This window comes from Electrophorus electricus, chromosome 16 (genome assembly GCF_013358815.1).
Source record: "Electrophorus electricus isolate fEleEle1 chromosome 16, fEleEle1.pri, whole genome shotgun sequence".
NCBI classification, from domain to species: Eukaryota; Metazoa; Chordata; class Actinopteri; order Gymnotiformes; family Gymnotidae; genus Electrophorus; species Electrophorus electricus.
In genome coordinates, this window is record NC_049550.1 from 17032585 (window position 1) to 17059068 (window position 26484).

A 26484-nucleotide genomic window follows, 5' to 3' on the forward strand; every position below is an offset into this window, starting at 1 on the left:
AAATTTAGCATGGGTACACAACAAGCCTTTTGCAGACCAGCGTAAATTGAACATTAGGTTTTAGGTACTGTTTGGTGACTTTGTGATTGAAAATGTACATTAGCAGCTTCATAAATAAATGACACTATTAACTGTACATAAGCCTCCCCTTCACCTAAGGCAAGGAAGGTGCGCTAGTAGTCCCACACTGCTTCAGGTCCTTGGTGTTTCCTGTGCTGTGTTTGGGACGCTACCATGTTGAATGGCCCATAACTCGGTTCTGTGGTACTACCATGTTTGACATTACACTGCAAAATAACTCATCATCATGATTTCATGATTTTCAAAATGTATTCCGGTAGTTCATCTGGTAAAGCAGACAGAGCAATGTGTATCTCCCAAATGCTGTAAATGTGAAAAAGGTGTTAGCATATATGTAGACATCTACAGTTATCATATACAAAGCCTAATTCATTTCCAACAGGCACAGAGCACAATGAAATCTGATCAAAGCACTCGATAGATACCTGAACTGTTGTTGAACTGACACAGGATGTGCAGCAGAGACTTGTCCAGGCCATATTACCCACAGGACATGCATGTCAGCAACTGTGTTTGTTGCAAATAACAGTTTGAGAAGCTTCACGAGTTCTTAAACAAGTATGCTGTACGGCAATTTCTCCAAAATATTTATTGATCATACGTATTGATAGGCTGGCATAATCCAGTATGTGGCCTGTTTCAAATCGACACAGTTGCTTTGAACATTTCAGTGTTTCACAAAGCCTCGCTTTGTAGTGACGTCTGTAGTGACTTCACTACTGAAACGTGACTCTGACGATTCCCGCCCTGTTTTGCATACTGCCTCTTTCTTTGCTGACTCACATCTTCACTCCCTCAGAAAGAATTGGAGGGCAGGTTCAGATTCTGTGCACGAGGAAAGTTACGTTACCTTTCATTTCTGTGGAATCTTATGCTGTGAATTCACTGCAGACGCAACACACACAATCTCGTTCTGTCTACACCAAGAACAGTGGCTATGGCATTATCTCACGTTTCACTGGAAGAAAATCTCAGGTGTTCTATTTGTTTGGAAATCTTTAAGGATCCTGTAGTTCTTACCTGTAGTCACAGTTTTTGTAGGATCTGTATAGAGAGAACGTGGAACCAGAAGGAGATAAAGGAATGCCCAATGTGCAGGAAAAAAATTAAGCATTCACTTATAAACAATCTAGTCCTTAAGGAAACCTGTGAAACATTCGCGCAGAAGAAACGCAGAATGGAAGCTCAAGGAGTGATATGTCTGCTCCATACCGACAAACAGCATCTGTTCTGTGTGGATGATCAACAGCTGGTGTGTTTACAGTGTGTGGACCAGGACCATCAAAATCACAACTTCTGCTCCATCAGCAAAGCAGCGGAAAGACAAAGGGTAAAACCAGTTTACCTTTTTCATGTTATGACTTAGTCAACACTCGTGATTATCAGGAATACAAGCAGCAAGGTATAGGTCTGTAGGTATGTAGGTATGAGTTGCATAAAACAACTTAGTTTTTTCTGTTACAAATATCAACTTTAAGGGAGCATTTTCCCTTTTTTAAAGGGAAGTACTTATAGGTGGTGCAGAGAAACCTTAATCTTTACATTTATCTAAGGGAAAACAGTTAGGGATTTACCACAGTGTCTGAGGTTTGGTTGCAGTAATGTTCCATCATTTCCATTACAGCATTCTGCAATTAGCAGAATAAACTCTCATAAGAGAAAAATTAGCAAAAGTTTTAATGTAAGAGTTTAACGTTTGAGTGTTACCCACATATTACCCACAGGACATGCATGTCAGCAACTGTGTTTGTTGCAAATAACAGTTTGAGAAGCTTCACGAGTTCTTAAACAAGTATGCTGTACGGCAATTTCTCCAAAATATTTATTGATCATACGTATTGATAGGCTGGCATAATCCAGTATGTGGCCTGTTTCAAATCGACACAGTTGCTTTGAACATTTCAGTGTTTCACAAAGCCTCGCTTTGTAGTGACGTCTGTAGTGACTTCACTACTGAAACGTGACTCTGACGATTCCCGCCCTGTTTTGCATACTGCCTCTTTCTTTGCTGACTCACATCTTCACTCCCTCAGAAAGAATTGGAGGGCAGGTTCAGATTCTGTGCACGAGGAAAGTTACGTTACCTTTCATTTCTGTGGAATCTTATGCTGTGAATTCACTGCAGACGCAACACACACAATCTCGTTCTGTCTACACCAAGAACAGTGGCTATGGCATTATCTCACGTTTCACTGGAAGAAAATCTCAGGTGTTCTATTTGTTTGGAAATCTTTAAGGATCCTGTAGTTCTTACCTGTAGTCACAGTTTTTGTAGGATCTGTATAAAGAGAACGTGGAACCAGAAGGAGATAAAGGAATGCCCAATGTGCAGGAAAAAAATTAAGCATTCACTTATAAACAATCTAGTCCTTAAGGAAACCTGTGAAACATTCGCGCAGAAGAAACGCAGAATGGAAGCTCAAGGAGTGATATGTCTGCTCCATACCGACAAACAGCATCTGTTCTGTGTGGATGATCAACAGCTGGTGTGTTTACAGTGTGTGGACCAGGACCATCAAAATCACAACTTCTGCTCCATCAGCAAAGCAGCGGAAAGACAAAGGGTAAAACCAGTTTACCTTTTTCATGTTATGACTTAGTCAACACTCGTGATTATCAGGAATACAAGCAGCAAGGTATAGGTCTGTAGGTATGTAGGTATGAGTTGCATAAAACAACTTAGTTTTTTCTGTTACAAATATCAACTTTAAGGGAGCATTTTCCCTTTTTTAAAGGGAAGTACTTATAGGTGGTGCAGAGAAACCTTAATCTTTACATTTATCTAAGGGAAAACAGTTAGGGATTTACCACAGTGTCTGAGGTTTGGTTGCAGTAATGTTCCATCATTTCCATTACAGCATTCTGCAATTAGCAGAATAAACTCTCATAAGAGAAAAATTAGCAAAAGTTTTAATGTAAGAGTTTAACGTTTGAGTGTCCAGTTTTCAAATCCCTCTGCAAATATCATGGTAGTATCACGGTGTGTGTAAGTGTTGGTGGCAGGCTGAGGCCCCCTCTGGCCACCAAAGGGAGGCCTTGAGTCAGGCATACCACTAATTTGGCTTAACACCCAACAACTGGGCTAGGCCTATATAAGCCAGGTGACCCAGTGCTGGGTCTTTGCCAAAGTTCTGAGCCAAGCTCCTAGCTGGTAACTTCAGGTATCGAGGTGTGTAAACCCTCATGCTACACCTCACTTCCTGTCTGCGAGGGTGTTCGTGTTTTTACACGTCCTTTCCTCTCTCCGGTTTTACCCCCTTGTGCCACACCTCACTTCTGTGCTGCGAGGGTGTTCGTGTTCTTACACATCCCCTCCCCTCTCCAGTTTTCCTCTCGAGTCTATCTCTCTCCCGAGGCTTCCCTTAGCCATTCAAGTTCTTCCCTGTTTTCTGGTTTTGTTTGGGAAGTTTTAGTTTGGTTTTCCCCAGTGCATTGGGGTTGCCATTTCTTCCCGTGGTGTCCTTTGCTCTCCCTTTTTCCACGCTCGGCGTGGTGTTTAGTTTTTCCTTTTGTTTAACCTGATCCAAGATCTAACTACTCTGCACACGGGTCCCCCATTGTTATAGTGTGGTTGCTCACTCACTAGGCTGTTGGTTTTCTCACCTAGCTGACTTGGGTTCAAGCCCACCTTACAGTTTGGACTTGTTTTTCTGCACCTGGGCCTGGACAGCTTTCCTTCATTTGATGAATCAATGAAATCCAAATTATACCAGAAAATTGTAAAGGAAAATGTTAGGCCATCTGTCTGTGAGCTGAGTGTCACGAGAACTTGTCATGCAGCAAAACAATGACCCAAAGCATATATGTCATTCTAGCAAAGAATAGTTAAAGAAGAATAAAGAATAAAGTTTTGAAATGGCCAAGTCAAAAACCTTAACTTAATCCAATAGAAATTTTGTGGAAGGACCAGAAGCAAACAGTTAATGGGAGGAAACTCACCAACATGATGGAGTTGAACTGTTTTATGGATGGAATGGGCTAAAATTCCTCCAAGCCTATGTGTTAGACTAATCAACACTTACTGGAAATGTTTATTTGCAATTATTGCTGCACAAGGCGGTCAGACCAGAAACTGAAATCAAAGGTTCACATACTTGCAGATATGTAATATTGGATCATTTTCCTCATTAAATAAATTACAGTCTAGTATTTTTGACTAATTTTTTATTTGGTTCTCTTTATGTACTTTTAGATCAAATCCGTGCAGAAATGGAGAAACTTCTAAAGGGTTCACAAAGCCTTTAATATACCAAATATTGTGGTGTAGTACAAAGTTTATAAAGAAACAGGATGTTTTGGACAGACATCTTTCATCAGCTGTGCAAGCAAAGTGCTTTGAATTAGTAGTTTTGAATTAGTAGGAACCAGTTTATATATGAAAAAGTTGACATATTCATTCTACGGCCAGGTTGCCACTGTTGGGTCCCTGAGAAAGGCCCTTAACCCTTGTTTGCTCAAGTTGTATTCAGTCATAATTGTAAGTGGTTTTGGATAAATGTCAGCTAAATGCTGTAAAAGAGAGACTAAATGAAAAAATTCACATAATCAGAACTGACAGAATACTCAGAACATTCACATATTCAGTACTGACAGAATACCCAGAACATTCACATACTCAGTACTGACAGAATACTCAGAACATTTACATACGCAGTACTGACAGAATACTTAAAACATTCACATACGCAGTACTGACAGAATACTCAGAACATTCACATACTCAGTACTGACAGAATACTCAGAACATTCGCTTATTCAGTCTTTCCCAAACAGCCCTGTGTTAACACAATGTTAGTTTGAGTTGTATGTGTAGCACTATGAAATGAATTAACATATACATACCACAAAATACACTGAATTCTACAAACTGTACTAGGTCTGCACTAAAGGAATTACCCTATATTTAACAAATACTGTGCTAAAACTATCTGTGTGCAATATTCATTCTACAATAGCCTTATGTAATGTCTATGCATCACATCCTGAGGAATAATTGTGCAATACTTATTCTGTAAATATATGTGCAATATTTATTGTTAAAACCCTTTTATATGTATTGTGTATATACAATTCACAATGTGGTGCATGTCTACATATACATCCTGTGTACTCAGAAGGCCAACAATATTCAAAATTGTAGTGAAGTACACAAAGTTTGCAGAGAAACAGGACGTTTCGAACAGAGCTATGCAAGTGCTGATGAAGGACCTGTCTGAAACATCCTGCTTTTCTGAAAATTTGAAGAACTTCACTACAATTTTAAATATCTCTACATCTCTTACTACAGTGTGCTGCAGTTACTCCCCTGAAATCTTCTTCGGATTTATATATTTATTTCTATATTTTTATTTTGTGGTGTTCTAACATAAGAGCTCTGCCAAGTAGTGCACCTTAATATATATATATATATTAAAACGACAATAAAAAAAATCTGATCTAATCTAATGAAAAATTGTACAAACGATTGATGCATACTGTCATTTCATCCATTTTCCACAGTTCACTACAACTCCCAGCATACCGATTACAACCCAGAGGAAATTCAACGGACTGTTAACTCCACCCGTAGCCTCGTTACTCTGTCAATTGAAACCTGTCATTTCCCTGAACTCCTTGCTACTGTTTTTATGAGTGCATACTGAGCAGTCTATCCTATTGTCTATCTGTATTGCTGTCTTTCCTGACTCTCTTCCACATGGACTGTTGTATTACTCTGTGATGCTCCCTGGCTCTGTTAATCCCAAAGTGCTGGTTCTGACCCTTACCTGTTTTTTACTATCATGACTCTGATTAAAGCCACACCTCTTTTTATCCACGAGTGATTGATTTTATCTGTAACGTTACACATACGATCTATTGTAGTCTACTGCACACAACTATCCAATAATGCAATGGCTATTAAGTGTAAGTTTGTGTAAAGTGAAATTGTGAAACAGCTGTGACTGATAACTATTTACATATTTGCAGATACATGCTAAATATGGAAATGCTGATAAGTGTTGGTTAAATATATCTATTAAACATGAGTATCAGTGACACTAATTATTCATAATCATCTTTATTTTCAGACCAAACTTGAAGGAAAATTGCAGGTACTTCAGGCAAAACTAGAAACCTTGATTTCTAAAAAGTCTACTTATGATGGCACATTTTCAAAGCTCAAGGTATTGCTACATTCTGCATGTAATATTCTGCTGTACTTGGTGCATAAACGTTTTCTAGTCAAACATATAATCACATTTCCTGTCCCAGGGGTCTATGCAGCATGTAGAAAGGAAGATAAAGAAGGAGATTAAGAGTCTTCACCAGTTCTTAAGCAAGGAAGAGGAGACCAGGATAGCTGCATTGAGGGAGGAAGAGGAGAAAAAGAGCCAGAGAATGAAGGCAAAGATTGCAGAAATTGAACAACTGTGTTCGGATCTGTCTGAGCAAATCAACAATATCAAGGATGCCATGGGGGATGAAGACAGTTCATTTGTAAATGTAAGCATTTTGTCTGATGTCATCAAACATGCTGTGATTGTAAGAATGCAAGGGCCACTCACAAATGTTTTGGTTTTTTTTTTGTTCAAATAGAATTTCAAAGATACAGAAAAAAGGTAAATTTGTTTTGATCTTTGTGCCTTTATAATGTATTTTGTGAGACCCATTTATATTCACATCTGTGCATGCTTGTCTGCACCAAATTAAAGTTACTTTTACCATAATTTTTTAATGTATTAAATGTTGGTCTTTTACAATTTTGTAATGTTGTTTACCTGTCTGTTTTTATGGCCTCAGAGCTAGGTACACAGTGCCAGATCCAGAAATGGATTCAGGAGTTCAGATCGATGTGTCCAAACACCTGGGGAATCTGAGATACAGAGTGTGGGAGAAGATGAAGGACAGTCTTTACTGTGAGTATATCTGTACAACACCTGGGCAATTTGTGATACAGTGTGGGAGAAGATTTGCTGTTACTCTGAGTAAATCCAGAAGTTTCCAAACCTAAGAAAATGTATGTGTTTCTGGACATTGAGAAAGGCCAGGTAATATTCAGTGATCCTGATACAAACTCAACCTTATGAGCATACACTCATTCACTTGTACCCTGGTACAATCATGATTTAAGCAGCCAATGTCTCAGTGTCTTTAAAAACCATAATTATACCCACAGTGCTTATAGCACTTGTAGATACTGCATTGGTTGCTCCTCACTGGCATCCTCCTCCTTGTGGTGGGGCTTTCCACATGGTCCTTTGGTTTTTGATTTTGTCTCTTACATTTGTTTTCACTCTCCTGTACAGGTGTTCCCTTATTATTGTGCCTCGTTGTACTATTATTTCACCACATATAAAGTCTGTTCAGTTGTAGCCGTGGTTGTCGTTCACTGTCTAGGCATTGCCTTGTTTAGATATGCTTGTCGTTTAGCCATTTCCTTGTCTTGTTTCAGTTGTGTCTGAGTGTGTTTGTTTACTTACTTTGAGAATCAGAATTGGATGTATTGGCCAAGTGTGCTGACACACACAAGGACTTTAATTCTAGCTGTTTGTGACTCTCAAACAATAGAGGAAATACATACAATACACAATATACACGCAATATCCATACAATACACTATATATGAGAAATATACAGATCAAGTACAGGACAACAATACACAAAGTGGGAGTATGTGTCGTAGTGTTAACATCAGTAGTGACTAAGTATGGGAGTGAAGTTGTCATAGAACATTTTATAATGCATCATTGTAGTTGTGAAGCAGTGTGTTATGACCATCAGTGAAACTAAAAGCTATGGCATAGCAGATGGAACTAGTTTATGAGTGTAATGGCGTGAGAGCAATTTTTATTACACCATGGAAGTCAACTCACACCTGCATCTATCCATTTTTATCTTGAGGCTTCATTCACATATTTCTTTGCTTTATGTCTATAATGGATGGCTTTTAGGTCTAAAATATTGCTTTCTTACAAAGGATTATTCTGTATGCATGGCTTTTATTATGGTAGTATGTACAATAACAAGTTAAAATTTAAGTATTGTTTTTTTTCCACATCAAATGATTCTATATTCGGTATAATATTTAGATCATGCAGGAATTTGCCCTTTGTTTATCTTCTTGTCTCTTCCACATGCTATGTTTTGGTTTTTGTGCCATTCCCTCCACACCGGTGTTCCATATTTCCTTAGCTGAGTCACTTGTGCCTCATTGTACTCTTACTTCACCACTTATAAAGTCTGTTCAGTTGTAGCCCTGGTTGTTGGTTGGTGTATAGGTGTTTCATTGTTTAGATGTCTGCATTGTTCAGCCATTTGCCTGTCTTGTTGTTTCAGTTGTGTCTGTATGTGTTTGTTCATTTCCTTTTTTAATTAAACAGTTTAAGTCAACTCACACCTGCATTAAGTCAAGTCCAAGCTGGATCCTGAGCTGACCCCTGAGTCTGGCCCTGATGGCCAGGGTTTCCCAGTTCACAGAAAGGGGATGCTCCCCCAGAATTTCTTGGGGGGGACTAGGGGCTTCTGGGTTGGATCCTCACAGAGACAACCAGGCCTCACTTGAGCACCACCTGGGTGGAATGTTTGGACCAACAGGGAGCCCAGGAGTCTGTTTGTCTGACTCAGGCTTTCTCTCTCTCTCCATCTAGGCTCCCCAGCTGCACCCTGCACGGCAGCTCCAACAACTCAGCAGGTGATTCTGCCACGTCTGATTGTTCCACAGGGCCTTCACCCAGTGTTGTCTCCTCAGGTGACTTCCAAGGTGCCACATGTCCCACAACTGCCTCTGCAGGTGCTGTCCACTCAACGCAAGTGCCAGGATGGCCCGGTCCCAGCCATACCCTGAGCCCTGGGTGGCAAGGTGCCTGTCACACTCCATGCTCAAGATGGCAGGTCTTCATTATACTCCTCTTCCAGGACTGCACTGCTGTATCCATGTGACCCCTGCCCTGGGTGGACTTAGTGTGTCTCCGCATGCTAGGAGGTGCATGTTAAGGGGGGTTTACTGTAATGTTTACTGTTTCATTTTCATCTCTCCCACATGCTTTGTGTTTTGTTTTTTTGTGCCACTTCCACCACACAGGTGTTCCCTTTTTCCTTAGCGTTGTATAGCCATTTGACTGTCATATTTCAGTTGTGTCTGTGTGTAATTGATCACTTACTTTCATTTTCATTAAACCTTTTAAGACTTCTCATGCTTGCATTTGTCAGAGATCCATTCTGTTAGTTTTTACTGTAAGGCTTCCTTCACACCTTTATTTGCTTTAGGTCTAGAAGGGGTGGATTTTAGGTTTAAAATGTAAAGGCGCACTCCCGTTCCCATAGATCATATGGCATGGCCCGCCATGTGCAGATGCTTCTTTGTTGACTATTTGATTTTCCCTTGATTATAAACACACCCCTCTTGTTAGTCTATTACGTTACACCTGCACCCTATTAATTTATATATATATGAAACTGTGGTGGAAAAATGAGAGCACATCAAACACATGCATTATGCATTGAGTAGTAAAAAGTTTATTGAGTTCTGTCCCCTGTATAACAGAGAAAGAGAACTGACTCACAGTACAAGCCCCCCTCTTCTTATACACAGAGAAGAAAAGAAAGAAAAAACAGCTCCTACAAGGTATCTGAACTTTATGTTTTGGTTAGTCTGAGCGCAGGTGGGGTCTTCTATCTCTACGGTTAGAACAGTCTTCTTCTGTCTCTATGGGTAGAACAGCATGTGAGCTGCTGATGTCTTTGCCTCTCACGCCTGTCTACGGACTGTTATGCTGTGACTATAGAAACACAAAGCAAGGTAAAGCGAAGCAAAGTAAATTTCCACAACAGAAACATAATAAAAAAAATTACAAAATTAGAAAAGCACAATAAAAATCAATTATATATATATCACTAGATATATTCCATAATAAAAGTCTTGCATACAAAATTTCAATGTTTTGTTCACCAAACCAATTGGTTATCACTTTTGCCTTGTGACATGGTGCTCCATCATGCTGGAAAAAGGATTGTTCATCACCAAATTGCTCCTGGAATTTTGGGAGAAGTTGTGCTTGGAGGATGTTTTAATACCATTCCTTATTCATGGCACTGTTCTTACGCCAAATTAGTTTCAAATACCTTGGTACTGAAGACTGTCTGGAGGACAGAATGGAACATTTTTAGGTCCCTCAGAGCACAATAACTGCATCACAAACAGCTAAACCCCAGTGGAGCCCCAGTGAAGCCCCAGCTGAGCCCTGGCTAAACCCCAGCTAAGCCCCAGCACACTCAGTCCCGTCTCCAGCTCCATTCCAGCAGCCATGCGGGTTCTTCCTCCTTTTAATCCCACTGGATACTCTATTTTCCTCTATCCACAGCTGATGCTCATTTCATGACATCATCTAAATGGGAACTCGTACAGACCTTCCACTTCCTTATTCTCATAACAGCACAAAAACCTTTTGAAAAATCCACCCCCCCCCCCCCCAAAAAAAGAAAGAAATTAATAGAACCAAAGAAATCTCTAAAACAAACATACCATAAGAGGAAAATATATATCTAAGAATATTGTATGCATCTTATAATATGTTGGATGTTGGATATACAATACTATGTGCAGACAACAAATTATTAATTACAACAACAAAGAAACAACTGTAGATCCCACGGAGTTCGAAGGTCACCCATTCAAGGGTTTTAATGAATTTAAAAAGAGGAAATTAAATTTGTCTCTTGGTTAGTCTTAAAATACTTACAAGTAATTCATGATTATTATTATTTTTAAAGATCCAGTGATTTTGGAGCCATACTCTGCAAACAGCCGTCTTCACCTGTCTGCTGATTTAATCAAAGTGACCTGTCGGGACACAAAGCAGAACCTCCCCAATAAAAGTGAAAGGTTTGCTGTACACCCCGTCATCCTGGGCTCTGAGTCCCTGGGCTCTGGAACACACAGCTGGGTGGTGGATGTAGGGGAAAGCGAGAACTGGACCATTGGACTGGTGAAAGAGTCTGTCAAAAGAAAAGATAAACTCTCAGTGAGCCCACAGGATGGATTCTGGACGATAAGTTGGAAAGACGGATCGTACTCGTTCAACACAAGATATCAGAGAGCTGAGAGTGTGAGGAGAATCTGAGTACAGGTGGACTGGAATAATAACAGCGTGACTTTCACCAACCCTAAATCCAAAACACAATTACACACTTAAGCACATACATGAGAGAAAATGTACCCATATTTTTCTACAGTCAGTGATATCCCACTGAAAATTCTGCCAGCCAAAGTCTCACTGATGATTACTGAAAACACTGCAGATTTGTCCTGCTCTTCTCACCAATATGCAAATAGCTTCATGCAGGATTGCACATGGTAAAAACTACCCCCAGCCAAAAATAAATACCCCACCACCAACAAAAATAGCCAAGACCTACACCTCAAAGTGCTCTCCAATTATTTGTAGATGTAGATTTTTTATTTGCCCTCATACTTGTGGACATTATTTGTACATAAGCATAAACCTGTGAGTAGTTTGCGAAAAGTCATTACCAGGGACTACCAACAGTGCAGTACTGCTTACTTCACCATGTATGACACTGAGCCCTGGCACCTAACCTAAACATCAGCATGAGAGTCTGCATACTTGTCTGCATCACCTACTTTTTTGTTTTTGTCTTTTTCTTGTTCTTCTCTGATCTACTACCAGTCTGAGTTTGAGGGAAAATTACTCTTTAGATTCAGAGTCTTCACTGTGCATATATATGTGAAGCCAGGATGATTAACTATGTCAAAATGAATTCCAGGAAAAAATAAAATGTTCAATCATTTCCCTATTTCAGATATTAAAATGGTATCCTATTAACAAAATGGCATAAGTAATCATTATTATGTGTACCTAATATTAACAGCCCTATTACTAAAACATGTCTTTTAATTTAATTTACATGTAGTTTATACATCAATGTGCTTTAAAATATCCATTATTGTTAGGATATCTATAAGTTTTAAATGTATTAAAATATGTTTGTTTTCTTTAGTTTTTTTGTTGTTTTTTTATGATGTATGATTTTTAATGTATAAACTTTTTTCCCCCATGTTTTCAAGTTATTCATGTCTCTTATGATATTTAAAGCTTTGATATGTAGTCAAATTCAAGCAGTAAAATTATTTACAATTTTTGAAATCGAATCTCTTTCAACATCACCATTGCTAACCTAGTATTTCAAACAAAGTCTAATATTTAATTAATTTAGAATTGTAGGTGTAGTATCATGTAATAGTGTTGTGTTTGGGTGCTGTGTATGTGTACATGCACTGTGTGACGTAGGCGGCACAGAGGAAACGAAAGACGAGGTTGTAGATAATTGTTCTTTATTGTCCATGTCCAGTCAAGGGACGAAAAGGACTAAATAAAAAGTAGCGTTGTGTTTTTCTTAGTTGAACGCAGATCCTTGGTCCACTAATGTGCTGCACTATCTTCCAGGACCTGTGAGTTTAAATAGCGGGGAACAATGAATAAGGAACAGGTGAACAGAATTAATAGGCAGGTAATTAGGAACAGGGCAGGTAGGTGGTGTGATTCTGAGCGCGTCCCTCTTGCTGGATGACCGGCCAACCATGAGACACTGCATGAAAAGAGATCGATTCAGAGAAATGTGAGCAAGGTAACCTCCCAATTCACTTTTTTTCTGAGTACCCCTTGTACGTGGTCAAAAATGTGTCTATTTTAGAAATATAGAAATTTACAATTACAGGTGTAATAAAAATTATTATAAGTGTATAGAGAGAGTGATTCTCTGGTTTACTGATGGGACTAATCTCCTGTAAATTTACATTTTTATTTAAGCACAAAACACTAATGCATGCCAGCAACAAGTGTTCCATGTGAGCACTTTTTTCCAAGGTTGGGAGGTAATTTAGAAAAAAAAAGGTAGCTGAATCTTCCCCAAAACAGCAGAACAAGGAATATTTTTAAATAAAAATCTTAACATATCTCAAATATGTTCCTTTATTGTCCTTTATTGATCTTTATCTTCAGCGATCATAATTAGCTACATTCACTCACATTTCATTCCACCATAGATGAAACCTGTTGCACAAAGAGAGTATGTTCAAAGCGCCTATCACTTCAATAGACTACATAGTAGACACCACCAGCACCCATGTGGGGATTTATCCCAGTAAACATACCAGCCTTTTGTTAACAGATTATCTTTCTAAATGGCATTTTTACAGATTAAACTGAATTGAAAGCAATTGAAATAGCCTTACAGATGTTAAGAAACACATTTACTGCAACACACTGTTCATTACAGTCCAAATTTGCTGTCTCTGACAATCTGAAAGCTTTTATTTATTTTGTTTGTTGTGTGGTAATTTCTCTGAAATATTTACAATGATACCTTGGCATAACCTACCAGAATAATAGTAGTTTAGACTCAATGCCTGCCTGAGTCATAGTTTCAAAGAACAGCATTATCAAGACTCTTACTGGCAAAGTAGATGTCATTATGGAAATTGATGACAGATTGTTTTGAAACCTCAAACATTGTTTCACAATGCCTCACTTTTTCCACATGTGCAGAGGATGAAGATACCATTTAGGGGGCAGAGAAAGGGGGTGGAAACATCTCTTCACAGAACTGATCTTGGCAGAAAGGGGGTGGGGTGTCTCCTGGCAACTCTGTAACTATTTGTTTTCTTAAGTCTCTTTCTGTCTTTTTGATTATTAGATGAAGGCGGATGGCCTTATTAGTGGGCACAGAATGAAGTGTTAAGTAGCATTGTCTCTCTTTCTCCTCTGCCATTTTTTTTAAGTCACATGAGTTATTTCTGAGTATAAGTACAGTTAAAATACACAATAGCTCATTTTTAATACATAAAGTACTGTTAAATAACTCTTTCTTTAACCATGCAATACTTACCAGAACTGCATCCTGTAGTGTAAATTGCGTTCAGGATCAGATACAGCACTCACCGTGTGCCCCTGTTTTTATTTTTGTATTTATATTTTATATGATATACTATATTGTATTTTGTATAAATGTTATGGGAATGTTAAAAATGCCTATGCAACTAAGCCTAAACCTCCTCTAGGAAATTCTGATTATAACATAGTCCATTTAAAACCAGTATATAAGACTGTACTCAAGATAAACAAGCCCACAACTAAGATTGCGGTCATATGGAGGGAAGCTGCGTTTTTACAACACAGTTGTCAATGAGGCTACAGAAAGAGTGACTGGCTATATTAACTTCTGTTCTGATAATGTGTTACCCAGGAAAGATATATCTATCCCGATACAAACCACATAACACAAAAGTAGTAAAGGGCTGTATTAACCAGACAAAATCAGGTTTTGGCTCTGAAGAAATTGTTATAAGTTTGCTGGTCGAAGGGCATAACTAGGCTAGGCAAGGCAAAGAACACAGACACAATGACGAAACAAAGGACCAAATAGGAACTACCAAAAACACTAGCCTTAAATACACAGAAAAAAGAAAACATTTCCTTATAGGCCCAAATCTTAGGGTTGTAAATGGGAGTGTTCATCTTTTTCACTCTGACCAAAGACATCTATATAGACATTAGAGAACAATTTAAAAATATTGAATAAAAGGATGCTATGGCACCTTTAAGGGAAAATTTCACTTACGATGCTTAATGCAACCAGGCATTTAGTTGTGAAACTATGGGGGGACCTATACTGAAGTCAATTCCAGGAAGACTACTGTGATGTAACATAGGCTCAAAGCTAAGTCAGATAGGTGATGTCACCAACAGCTTACAGGCTGAGCAACCATGTGCTAATGATGGTAGGCCCATGTGTGAAACTGTTAGTTCATAGAACCGTTAAAACAAGAAAAGTAAATAACCAAAGGTTGGGAGTGAACCCCAGCCACTTTGTTGCAAGGGGAACATATACCCGCTAGACTGCAGCAAGTATAAAACTACCCCCACGTATATCGCCTTTCAAAGGAATGGAGGATGACCAAACTATAGAGAAAAAATTAAACACCACACCGACTGTGGGAAACGGGAGAACCAAGCCACAGGAACAATGGCTGCCCTGGGGAAAACCAAACTAAAACTTTCCAAACAAAACCAGAAAACATGGAGGAACTGCAATGGCTAAGCAGAGCCCTGGGAGAGAAACAGATTTGAAGGGGAAAACTGGAGAGGGGAGGGGACGTGTAAAAACACAAACACCCTCACAGGCCTAAATACCTAAAGTTACCAGCTAGGCACTTAGCTCAAAACTTTAGCAAAGACCCAACACTGAGTGACTGGATCACTGGGCTTATATAGGCCTAGGCCAGCTGTTGGGCGTTTAGCCTGATTAGTGGCGTGCCTGACTCAAGACCTCCCTCTGGTGGACGGAGGGGGCCTTGGCCTGGCACTGACCCTCATAGATGTAGCAGTACTGAAGGAAATAGGAAGATATTTGTCTCTGTGTGCATACATGATAACACCCAACTGTAAAACTGTAAAATGGAATTACATTAACCTCTATGTGCACCTCTAAGTAAGCTCATTTTTCAATTATTTGTACTTCTACACTTTAGTTATCACTATCACTAGTTATCTAAAATTGTACATATAGTACAATGATCATTCAACTTGAAGTAGACACTTGGACAAAGACGTTCATTCACACCCAGACTTTTTTTCCTATCATTTGGGTTCAGACTGAGTTAATCTAATACAGAATAAAAAAATTTCAAAAAGTGCCTTTTATTTTGGGGGTTTATAGTGTTTATAATGTATGTGGATGCTGGAGATGACATTTCAGTCATGCTGAATTTCAGTCATACATTTCCTGATCACCAGGGTCTTGTCAGATAAAGTGAATAACATTGAGCATATACTTTAATGTACTCAGGAGCTACTCAATATTTTCCACTAGGTATCGTAGACATCTCCAAATGCACAAAAACTGGCCAGTCACCATATATCGAGGTTGCAAGATTTTTTTGCTAAAACATCACATCAATGTCGACAACTTACTAAAAGGCAATATTAGCTTCATTGTTAATAGCATCATTGCTAAAGGGCTAAACAATATTAGCTATATTGTTAATGGGCTAAAAGGTTGTGCTGGGGAAAATACTGTAATACTGTAAATAAATAGCATGCATTATCTTATGCACAAACATTCATTTAGACTTACAACATTTTTAGCATTTTTTCCATCAGGAAGCAATTGTGATGGAAACATTGTAGTCAATGCTAGAAGCATGCGTTTGATTTCTGGTAAATGGTTGCATGTAGATGACCGAAAACTGGTAGTTATACTGCAGGTAGTTATACTGGTTCTAAGAAATTTTATGTGGCTGAATGGTCTGTATTTTAAGAATATTCAATGTTACAAAGTGATTCAATTTCTCAGTGACATATATGAGAATATATTTCCTGGTTGTATTTTAACACGGTCCCTAGCCTGCTAAATTGGAAATGTCTCTTTGTCATACACAATTATGAGTAACTCCCCTGGTGATGTTGAAGGGCCTGCTCTGCCTGTATCGAAAAGTACAGTAGACGTTATAATGCCTTCGCATCCCACACCACTTGACCAGCTATCCAGGTCAGCATTAGCAGCAGCTCAGAAGGCTGATAAGTAACAGTTAACACTGTTTTGCAGCAGCTTCTAGAAGACACTAAAGACCCACCGATTATAAAAGTGACTTTTTTATCCACAACGATGGGCTGCAGAGGACATGGTAACCATCTTGCCCTGATGGGGACCGGAACACCATAACCCAAATAGTTGTTGCTTCGCAATACAAATCCAACACACTGTTCCTAAGACATAAGCATCCTCTGTCTGGACACCTTGATGTCAGAAAAAAAGTTAAATTAATTTTAAAACACTTATTTTGGCCCAAGTTAGAAGTGATGTTCCCAAATACTGTTGGTATTGTCATACCTGTCATTTACTGGGGAAACCAAATCAGGTTATACCCTCTGCTCCTCTGTGTCCTGTACTCGTGTTTAATACATCAGATGAAAGATAAATTCTCATGAAATCTAAATCTTCCCAAACCTAAGATAATGTATGTGTTTCTGGACATTGAGAAAGGCCAGGTGATATATAGTGATCTTGATACAAATTCAACATTACACAAGTACACGCACATTCACTTATAAAATGTACCCTTGTTTTGGTACAAAAAGCAAATTCCCAGTCATGATTCTAACAGCCAATGTCTCATTGTCTTTAAAAAACTTAATTATGTCCAAAATATTTATAGTTCTTGCAGATCAATTTCTTTTGTTTTTATTTTTAGGCTTCCATCACATGTTTCTTTGGTTTATTACAAGGGATTACTGTGTATGCAAAAGTATTAGTTCTGCATTAGTGGGAGTATATTATTATATTATTAGTGGGAGTATATCAAATGTTAAGTGATTAGTGATCTTAAGATCAAGCAGGTCATGTTAATTAACATATCCATTATTCTTGAGTGTCATGTTAATGAATTCATGAATATCCTGTGCAATATTTTTACATACCCACAAAAAGCTGCATGTATGTATTTGCTAATGAAAAAAATGTCACCGTGGTGATCTTCTTTTTGCCTTTGGTATGATGCTCATTTCCTAATATTGGCCCTTATCAGATGAAAACAAATTACCTACAGCTTCCCTGAAGGTTATTATTATGACATCTGCGGAACAATGAGTCACTTTGCTGTGTAATGTTACTTCTGGTAGCGCCACAGAACTCATGGGCAAACAAACATAATGCAGGAAGCAACGAAGTGTGGGATCACCAGAATGCCGAAAAGTCCAAACACCTTCCACTTCTGAGAAAAACGAGCTTGGAAAAAATGTGAACTGGGATTTTACTTTCTTCAAATTTCTAAGAATTTACCTATTTCTGTGTCATGCATGCAGACATTCATACATAACACTCATACATAACAATGCATAGCTTTAACCTTTAATAATGCACACATATAGTCTTTCCTAAGCAATGCTTTATAAATAGTGTCACAATGAGGAGTTAAAGCAGGAAGCAGGGACGAGTCACATAAAACTGAAACCTACATTTATTTTTACACAAAACAACAAAGATATAGCATGCAGGCTATGCTATATCTTTCAAACATCGACAACATACACAGTCAAACACAAGACTTATATACACGCACACTAACAATACACAATGAGGAGCAGGAGGGCGTGGCCATACACACACACCACACACACACACACACACACACAAGGGCCGTATCGTGATAGAGCCCCTCCCCAACGGCGTGACTCCTGGCGCACCAGCCTATCAGGCTACGGCCCCGAAACCAACGTCAAATGCCAAGACCGGGGGACAGAGCGCTCCGACCTGGGCCAGCGCGAGCAGGACAGCCGGGGGAATGACAGTGACCAGGACAACAACAAACACAGGGACAGACTCTCTGACACGTACAGGTGCTGACACCTGGGGGGACAAGACGAATGGCACAGATAGCATGATGGGGACAGACACGGTGACAGGGACAACATGTCAAAGATTTCAAAATCATAAGAGACATGAAAAATTTTAAAACATGGAAAACATGTTATACATAAAAATGCTACACCATAAACCAAACCAGTTATGCCGAAAATAAATGTATTATAAGACATTCAAAACATTTAAACAATTCTGGATATTCTAACATACCTGATTGTTATTACAGTAGTAATTACCAAAACATATTAAGAATGTATAATCTATATATATACATGTATATTTAATCAAGTAAATCATGAGGCATGCTTTAGTATTTTGGTGATTAATATTAGATACACATAAATGATTACTTATTCCATTTAAATAATAATGTCTGAAATATCTATATGATTATAAATATTTTGTTTCCCAGAATTCACACTGGATTAATTATTCTAGTTAAATGTTTTCAGACAGGCAGTAAGTGGCACAAATATGGAAACAGAATACTAAGAATCTATAGAATATTTTGTACTCAAGCTCATGACTTGTAGTAGATCAGAAAAGAAAAGAAAAGAAAAGAAAAACAAATAAACAAACAAACAAACAAACCAGCCCCGGCATGTGTTGCAGGTATGTGTGCAGAATCTCTGACTGGGGTAGAAGGGTCAGTGTGTGCAGACTCTCTGACTGGGGTAGAAGGGTCAGTGTGTGCAGACTCTCTGACTGGGGTAGAAGGGTCAGTGTGTCCAGACTCTCTGACTGGGGTAGAAGGGTCAGTGTGTCCAGACTCTCTGACTGGGGTAGAAGGGTCAGTGTGTGCAGACTCTCTGACTAGGGTAGAAGGGTCAGTGTGTCCAGACTCTCTGACTGGGGTAGAAGGGTCAGTGTGTCCAGACTCTCTGACTGGGGTAGAAGGGTCAGTGTGTCCAGACTCTCTGACTGGGGTAGAAGGGTCAGTGTGTGCAGACTCTCTGACTGGGGTAGAAGGGTCAGTGTGTGCAGACTCTCTGACTGGGGTAGAAGGGTCAGTGTTCTTCTCAGCCTGATGTGGTAACTCATTTTGTGGGGTGGTGGGACAGTTCTTTTTAAGGGGGTGGCAGTAGTTGTTGCTATTTGTAAAGACAAGGTGGCTGCAAGTCACGCTGCTCTATTACATTTTATTCATTTTTTAAAAATTGGTGAAACACTTAATTATCTTGTTATATTTTTAAAAAGATCAGGACAAATCTGCAGCATTTTAACTAACTGCCATTGAAACTTTGGCTGGCAGTATTTTCAGTGGGATATCACTGATTGTAGAAAAATATGGATACATTTTCTCTCGTGTATGTGCATAAGTGTGTAATTGTATGTTGGATTCAGGGTTGGTGAAAGTCACCTTGTTATTGTTCCAGTCCACCTGTACACGGATTCTCCTCACTCTCTCAGCTCCGAGATATCTTGTGTTGAACGAGTACGATCCGTCATTCCGACTTATCGTCCAGAATCCATCCTGTGGGCTCACTGAGAGTTTATCTTTTCTTTTGACAGACTCTTTCACCAGTCCAATGGTCCAGTTCTCGCTTTCCCCTACATCCACCACCCAGCTGTGTGTTCCAGAGCCCAGGGACTCAGAGCCCAGGATGACGGGGTCTACAGCAAACCTTTCACGATTATTGGGGAGGTTCTGCTTTGTGTCCCGACAGGTCACTTTGATTAAATCAGCAGACAGGTGAAGACGGCTGTTTGCAGAGTTTGGCTCCAAAATCACTGGATCTTTAAAAAGAATAATAATCATGAATTACTTGTAAATATTTTAAGACTAACCAAGAGACAAATTTAATTTCCACTTTTTACATTAATGCAAACCCAGTAACTGGTGACATTTGAACCCTGTGGGGTCTAGAGTTGTTTCGTTGTTGTTGAAATTAATAATTAGTTGTGTGCACATAGTATTGTATATCCAACAGTTCTACAAATACACTTATTTTATATAGTATATAGTACTATATAAAATAAGTATATAAAATATAGTATATATATATATATATATTTTTTTTTTTTTTTTGTGTGTGTGTGTGTGTGTGTGTGTGTGTGTGTGTGTGTGTGTGTGTGTGTGTGTGTGTGTATTTTTCAAAATGTTTTAGTATGGTGATGAGTATGTGGAAGTGGTGTGTGTGAGTTCCCAATGAGATGAAAGAAACATCAGCCGTTACCAGAAAAGGCAGTTATTCAGTTGTTTAAAGTGTTATTTATGTGATATTTACATATAATATTAGATAAGTGAAAAAGAGCAATATGAGATTGTAGTGTAAAATATGCAGTCTGTAAGTAACCCTTGACTGGAGTGTAGGTGAGTTCTAGTCCTATGCATGTTAAATGAAGTAATTATTAAAGTGTGTTGGCTGTGAGCAGGGCTAATATAGGGCTCATCCCTATATTACTAGGAATCAAAGGATGTGGCAGCCTTTATGCTAGTATAGATGCAGTATTGATCCAGTTATGGAGAAGGTAGAAAGTCTGAACTAGTCCCTTTATAAGAAAAATAAGGGGGATGTACATTACAGTATGTGTAGAGATGTATGCAAAGTATCCTAAATATATTTATGAATATAGATAAATATTTTTGTAGAGATTGTGCCTCACGGCCCATCCACTCACAGTAAGGACAGATGTCCTTCATTTTCTCCCACACTCTGTATCTCAGATTCCCCAGATGTTTGGACACATCAATCAGAGCTCCATGGTCCTCTTTTAGATCTGGCACTGTGTACTCTGCACTAAAACATACAAAATACATATATACATTTAATGGATTTGATACAATTTGATATGGAAAATACAATACGTTATTGTCGATGTTGCAAAATACAAATATATAATTTATGATTTTGAATATATTTAAATACACATTTTAAATAATTATTTTGTAAATGCACCACATGAGAATTCCAAACTAAACACCATATTATATAAAATCTTGAAGCAGATTTTTACCTCTCTTCAACATCTTTAAGGTTCTAGAAAGAAAATACATTTTAAAACAACATGAGAAATATTGGAAACTACAGTGTTATGCCGATTGTCATTTAATGCCATATTTAGAGATATTTTGTTAATGAAGTTACTTTTAGGAATAAACTATCCTCAGTATTCATATGATCCTCAATGTGTTTGATCCTTCTAGAGAGAGAAGACATGAATCCATCCATCTCTTCTATCCTGTCTTTCATCTTCTGAGCTTTTCTCTCCTCTTCCTTCTTCAGTGCAGCGAGCCTGCTCTCCTCCTCCTCTTTCAGGAACCTGTAAAGCTTCTCAAATTCTTTCTTTATCTGCATCTGCGTGTTCATGAACTGAGACTGAAAAAGAGGATGTGAGAGTTTTCTTTTGACATTTCTCAGAACAGTCTTAATGCAGTTTAATGCAGTCAGCACCAATGTGTGAACAATTGATGTTAAACAGTAGGTTTACGTAGGTTTAGCACAAAGAGAGTCATATGTATGTGCCCCCTGCCAAAACACACACACACACACACACACACACACACACAAAGAGCGAGAGAGCTCTGACCATCAGAATCACCCATCATTCTGAAATAATGCTGAATTTAGCAAACATTTCTATTGTTATTTAAGTAAAATATGTGCCCCAAATTTTCCACAAGGTTTTGGTAAAAAAAAAAAAAAGGAAAAAAAAGAAAAAAAACATGGGGTCAAAATAAACTGTCTGCCTATAAAAAACCCATGCTGACATGAACCTGGATTTCTTGGGAGATGGAGACACAGGTGAGTTTTTCTGAGGCAAAGGCTACATGGTTTGCCTGTAACTCCTGAAGAGGACCTCTGAGCTCCTCCTGCACATGTGTTCAGGAGAAAACACAGTCACTGCATGTGACTCCAAAAGGAAATGATTCAAAAGATTATGTAACTCATTTACCGCTGGAATGACCGAAACTATAGGTTTTTTTTTTTCTACCGCAAAAAAATAAGGACCACCTAATTTTGTGATAAACATTGTCTAGTATGTAGAAATCTGTCTGGTGTAATTAAAAATATATATATTAGCCATTAGTAATAATATTTTTAATAAATCTAATTTGCTCAAATGTTCATGTTCCACAGAATTCTACAGAATTCTTGAAATGATCCATCCAGTGTAAATGGTGATCCATGCACCTCTTACCCTGTTCTCACTGGCAGCTTTGCTGATGGAGCAGAAGTTGTGATTGTTGTGCTGTTCTGTCACACACTTGGCACAGACCAGCTGCTCATCATGCATGCAGAACAGCTGCAAATTCAGGTCGTGCTCCGAGCACAGCAGCCCCTCGGCCTTGTGGGTAATCCTGCGGCTCCTTTCTTGAAGGAAGGACTCGCAGGCGCTCTTCAGTGCGCGGTTGACGGGTGGGGTCGCCACGGACGACCTCTTCCTGCAGAGTGGGCACTCGTTGGCTCTCTGTTCAGCCCAGTTCTCTTCTAAGCAGGACTTGCAGAAGCTGTGGGTGCAGAGGAGAATCACCGGTGTGTTGTAAATGCTGTGGCACAGTGTGCACTTGAGATTCTCCTCCAATGCAGAGACGAGAGACGACGCCATGGCGACACACTGTGACCTGCAGCTGTGGAAGGGCTTGTGAAGCAGCTTTGACTTCCTTGTTTATACAGCTATCTACATCCTTGTTCCTGCTCAAATGTGAAGGTGTGCTAAACTTTTATGGCACACAGCCAACTGATAAGAATGTACTGGGCTTATACTAATATATGCAAAGTTAATGTAGTAATCTGACATTTGTGAACAAGCATTTCAAACTACTTTATATATATATATATATATATATATATATATATATATATATATATATATATATATATATAATGAATATTTGGTTTTAACCTTTTTCCTTTTTGATGATCAAAAGGTACAACAGATTTTGTTTTGTTCTGTGATGTGGATATAAGAATCAGATATTACTCTTTAGCTCGTTATGCCCTAGCAGAGCCCAACCCATGAGCACACACACACACACACACACACACACAGCAATGACTGGTGCACACCTATTTATTCTATTTAGAAGCAGCACTTCTCAATCTACAAAGAATAGGTGTGGGCCAGTCATTGCTGTATTTCATGCAGCAGGCTCCATGTTGGACAGAGATGTATGTGAATCAGACATACATGCCCATGACTGGGAGTGGTTGCATCCCGCTGTTGTCATTACAGCCTGTGTTGCTTTAAAACATACTGAACTGAACTTCGTAATGTGACTCCATGCACAGGGCAAAGCACAAGTGCAGTTACCCATTGTTTTAATAAACAAAATCAAAGTCCAATGTATTTATGTGGTGCTTTTTACAACAGATGTTGTCACAAAGCAGCTTTACAAATGTCCAAGCGCAAGCCCCCAGTGAGCAAGCCAAGAGGCAAGGAAAATCTCCTCAGAGCATGAGGAAGAAACCTTGGGAGGAACTAAGACTCAAAGGGGGTGCCCAACTTCCTCTGGCCAGCAGTGGACACTACAGTAGTAAAAATATAAACAATATGGAGCAGAATAGGTAGTGAAAGAGAAAAATAAATAATAATAATAAAAATGAAAAAATAAGCAATTAATGTCTAATCTGGTTTTCTAGAAGTCCTAGTCTGGTCCCGATGGTGTGCGCGTGTTCTAAACCCATCCCCCATGAGAACGGAGAGTAGTTGGCTGGGTGGAGGTGTGGTGGGATATAGCAGGGGGGCATCAGGGGGTGGTGGGAGGAGCCATGTCAGCTGAGAGGGGTTGACTCTCAGTAAAATCATGGCATCAGGGGTAGGTGAATCTCAGCAGAAAGAGAGACTAGATTATTAGACATGTCCAGATAAGAGGGTGTGTAAATTAGGGAACTATAATGTGCAAAGACAGACTCTGGCAGATCTAGCTATAGTAGCACAGCTAAAAGGAACGAGCCAGAAGGAGCCACAGACATGAGGGCACCCTGGAACCTCAGCACTCTGCTGCTCTCAGTCAACAAACTTGAGTTACAAAAGAGAGGTGAAGTGACAACACCATAACATCCCAGTTTACCATAACACTCAATGCCCATGGACCCCCAGATCTACACCTTTACCTAAGATGGGATGTAATTAATAAAATGTCTGTGTACAGGTTTACAGCCTTGCCTTAAATATTAAGACTGGGTGTCTGAGTCTCGAACATTTACAATAAGGTTATTCCAGAGTGTGGGAACTTTATAGGAAAAGGCTCTGGCCCCTGTGGTAAATTTTCTTATTCTTGGTTGTAGTAAATTTCCTGCACCTTTTTATCTAAGCAGATGTGGTGGGTCGTAATGCACTAGGACTTCTCTAAGGTATTGTGGGGCAAGACCATTCGGTGCTTTCATTACAAGAAATTTATGATCAAAATTTTACTGGGAGCCAATGTAACATAGCTAAGATAGGAGTAAATGTTCATGCAGTGAAGCAAGGCGGTCCTATAAATATTATTTACATGAGCTTCAAACGAGAGAAAGATTTAGGAAGATCAAGGAAGAGTTTATTGAATTTAGTGAAGGTTCAATTACTTCAGGTAGGATTTCTTTAAGAAAGTGTGTGGGCAGTGAATCTAGTTAGCAAGTGGTGGATTTTGAGTGCAAGATCAGAGATTTAAGTTCAGGCTCTTGAATAGGAGTAAAGGATTCTAGAGACATTTTTGTCTTGGTTGTTCTGATCTCGAAGTAGCTGCCTGATGTCACATTAATACTATGAACATTACTACTATATGATGATGTAATCTGAGCATAGGTGTCTGCTTTATTACTAGTTAGATGTGCAATTGTACTAAAAAGAAATCTAGGATTATTTTTGCTATTTTCTATTAGGGCTGAGAGATAAACTGTTTGAGCGGTAATAAGTGCTTTTCTATACTTGAGAAGGCTCTCCTTCTATGCAAGCTGGAAGACTACAAGTTTAGAGTGACACCATTTACATGTGTCCTATTTTAAATTGCGAATGTGATCATTATATCAAGGTGCTAATTTCTGTCCCTAACAAAGCCAAGGAAAGCATCCGTGTGACGTGCTGGAGGTTAGTACTTATTCCACACTGCCCGCATCCAGTAGTGCTATCTGTTCCGTGCTGTACACACTGCTATGTATTCGTCATATTTATTCACTGTGTTTGCTTTGCTCTTAGGTGGAGCTCTGCTAGGGCATATAGAGCGAAGGCAAAACCTGCAGGACATGGAGAACTATTACTAATGTATTATTATTGCTATTGTTATTGCCATCACTAGTGTTACGGAGCAGCGGTAGCCTAGTGGGTAGTAGCCTTTGGGCTAGTAATAAGAAGCTTGTGAGTTTGAATCCTGGTTCTTCATGCAGCCACTCTTGGGCCCTTGAGCAAGCCCCTTAAGCCTGTTAGGGGTGCCATATGGTGTCTGACCCCAGCTTGCTAGACATGTGAAGACTGTATTGTGTTGCCTTGTACCTGTACTGAGCAATGACAATACATTGGATTTAATTCTATTTTCTATTATATTTCTCACTCCCTCTTTTAAAATAATCAGATTCTTAAATGCATTCCTGAAATGCAAATGTTTAGCCACAACAATGAACCCATCGCTTTCCTCTTGTAGCGTGACATGTACAGCAGACAGAGGAACAAATACAGGAGAAGTTTGAAAAGTTTTACTTGTTCCTCGGAGAGGAGACCAGGATCGCTGCACTGAAGGAGGAGCCAGGAACGCACACAGTACTTCCTAATCTCTGTTAACCATCAACCTCAGCCATTCCTCCACTCCCCAGTCTAAGTCAATCATCACCCTCAGTCACCTCTCAATCACTTATTATTTATTCTGTTCACTTTTTCTCTCTTTTTTCCCCCATTTAAACCCCACAGGTGCTGTAGTCCAGTACCTCATATTGTAACATGCTCATCTCACAAGCCAAGCCGCTGCCTTACGCTTCTTCAAATTTCAAGTTCGAGTTCAAGTTTGGTTCAAGTTTGGTTTATTTGTCACATACATAGTCATACACAGTATAACTCGCAGTGAAATGG

At 39.1% G+C, this 26484-nt stretch overlaps 2 protein-coding genes across 3 annotated transcripts; one reads left to right on the forward strand and one right to left on the reverse strand.

The window, feature by feature from the left end:
• The first annotated feature begins 886 nt into the window (after nucleotides 1–886).
• LOC118242668 (tripartite motif-containing protein 35-like) lies at nucleotides 887–8905 on the forward strand. The gene is made up of 6 exons (XM_035534728.1): nucleotides 887–1411; nucleotides 6150–6245; nucleotides 6334–6564; nucleotides 6658–6680; nucleotides 6862–6977; nucleotides 8709–8905. The coding sequence occupies exons 1-6, from the start codon at nucleotides 1019–1021 to the stop codon at nucleotides 8903–8905; spliced, it is 1056 nt and encodes a 351-aa protein (XP_035390621.1). The 5' UTR covers nucleotides 887–1018.
• A 9319-nt stretch (nucleotides 8906–18224) lies between these two features.
• LOC113582850 (nuclear factor 7, brain-like) lies at nucleotides 18225–23129 on the reverse strand. 2 transcript variants are annotated; one of them, XM_027018863.2, is made up of 7 exons: nucleotides 22642–23129; nucleotides 22217–22312; nucleotides 21588–21818; nucleotides 21457–21479; nucleotides 21121–21239; nucleotides 19859–20235; nucleotides 18225–18483 (listed from the first exon to the last, which is right to left on the reverse strand). In XM_027018863.2, exons 1-7 carry the CDS (start codon nucleotides 23047–23049, stop codon nucleotides 18328–18330), a joined length of 1410 nt encoding a protein of 469 aa, XP_026874664.2. In that variant the 5' UTR covers nucleotides 23050–23129; the 3' UTR covers nucleotides 18225–18327. The 2 variants fall into 2 exon arrangements, with proteins under 2 accessions (XP_026874664.2, XP_026874665.2); XM_027018864.2 differs by having other exon boundaries at nucleotides 18392–20235; nucleotides 22642–23126.
• Between the last annotated feature and the right edge of the window lie 3355 nt (nucleotides 23130–26484).

Bases quoted from the DNA above. Each gene is read 5' to 3' on its own strand.
- LOC118242668 (XM_035534728.1), top strand. From the start codon at position 1,019: ATGGCATTATCTCACGTTTCACTGGAAGAAAATCTCAGGTGTTCTATT. The intron at 6,246-6,333 runs GTATTGCTACAT...TTCCTGTCCCAG, and splicing joins GCACATTTTCAAAGCTCAAG to GGGTCTATGCAGCATGTAGA. The intron at 6,681-6,861 runs GTAAATTTGTTT...TTATGGCCTCAG, and splicing joins TTCAAAGATACAGAAAAAAG to AGCTAGGTACACAGTGCCAG.
- LOC113582850 (XM_027018863.2), bottom strand. From the start codon at position 23,049: ATGGCGTCGTCTCTCGTCTCTGCATTGGAGGAGAATCTCAAGTGCACA. The intron at 21,240-21,456 runs GTAAAAATCTGC...TGTATGTTTTAG, and splicing joins CTTAAAGATGTTGAAGAGAG to TGCAGAGTACACAGTGCCAG. The intron at 20,236-21,120 runs GTGAGTGGATGG...TTCTTTTTAAAG, and splicing joins GAAGGACATCTGTCCTTACT to ATCCAGTGATTTTGGAGCCA.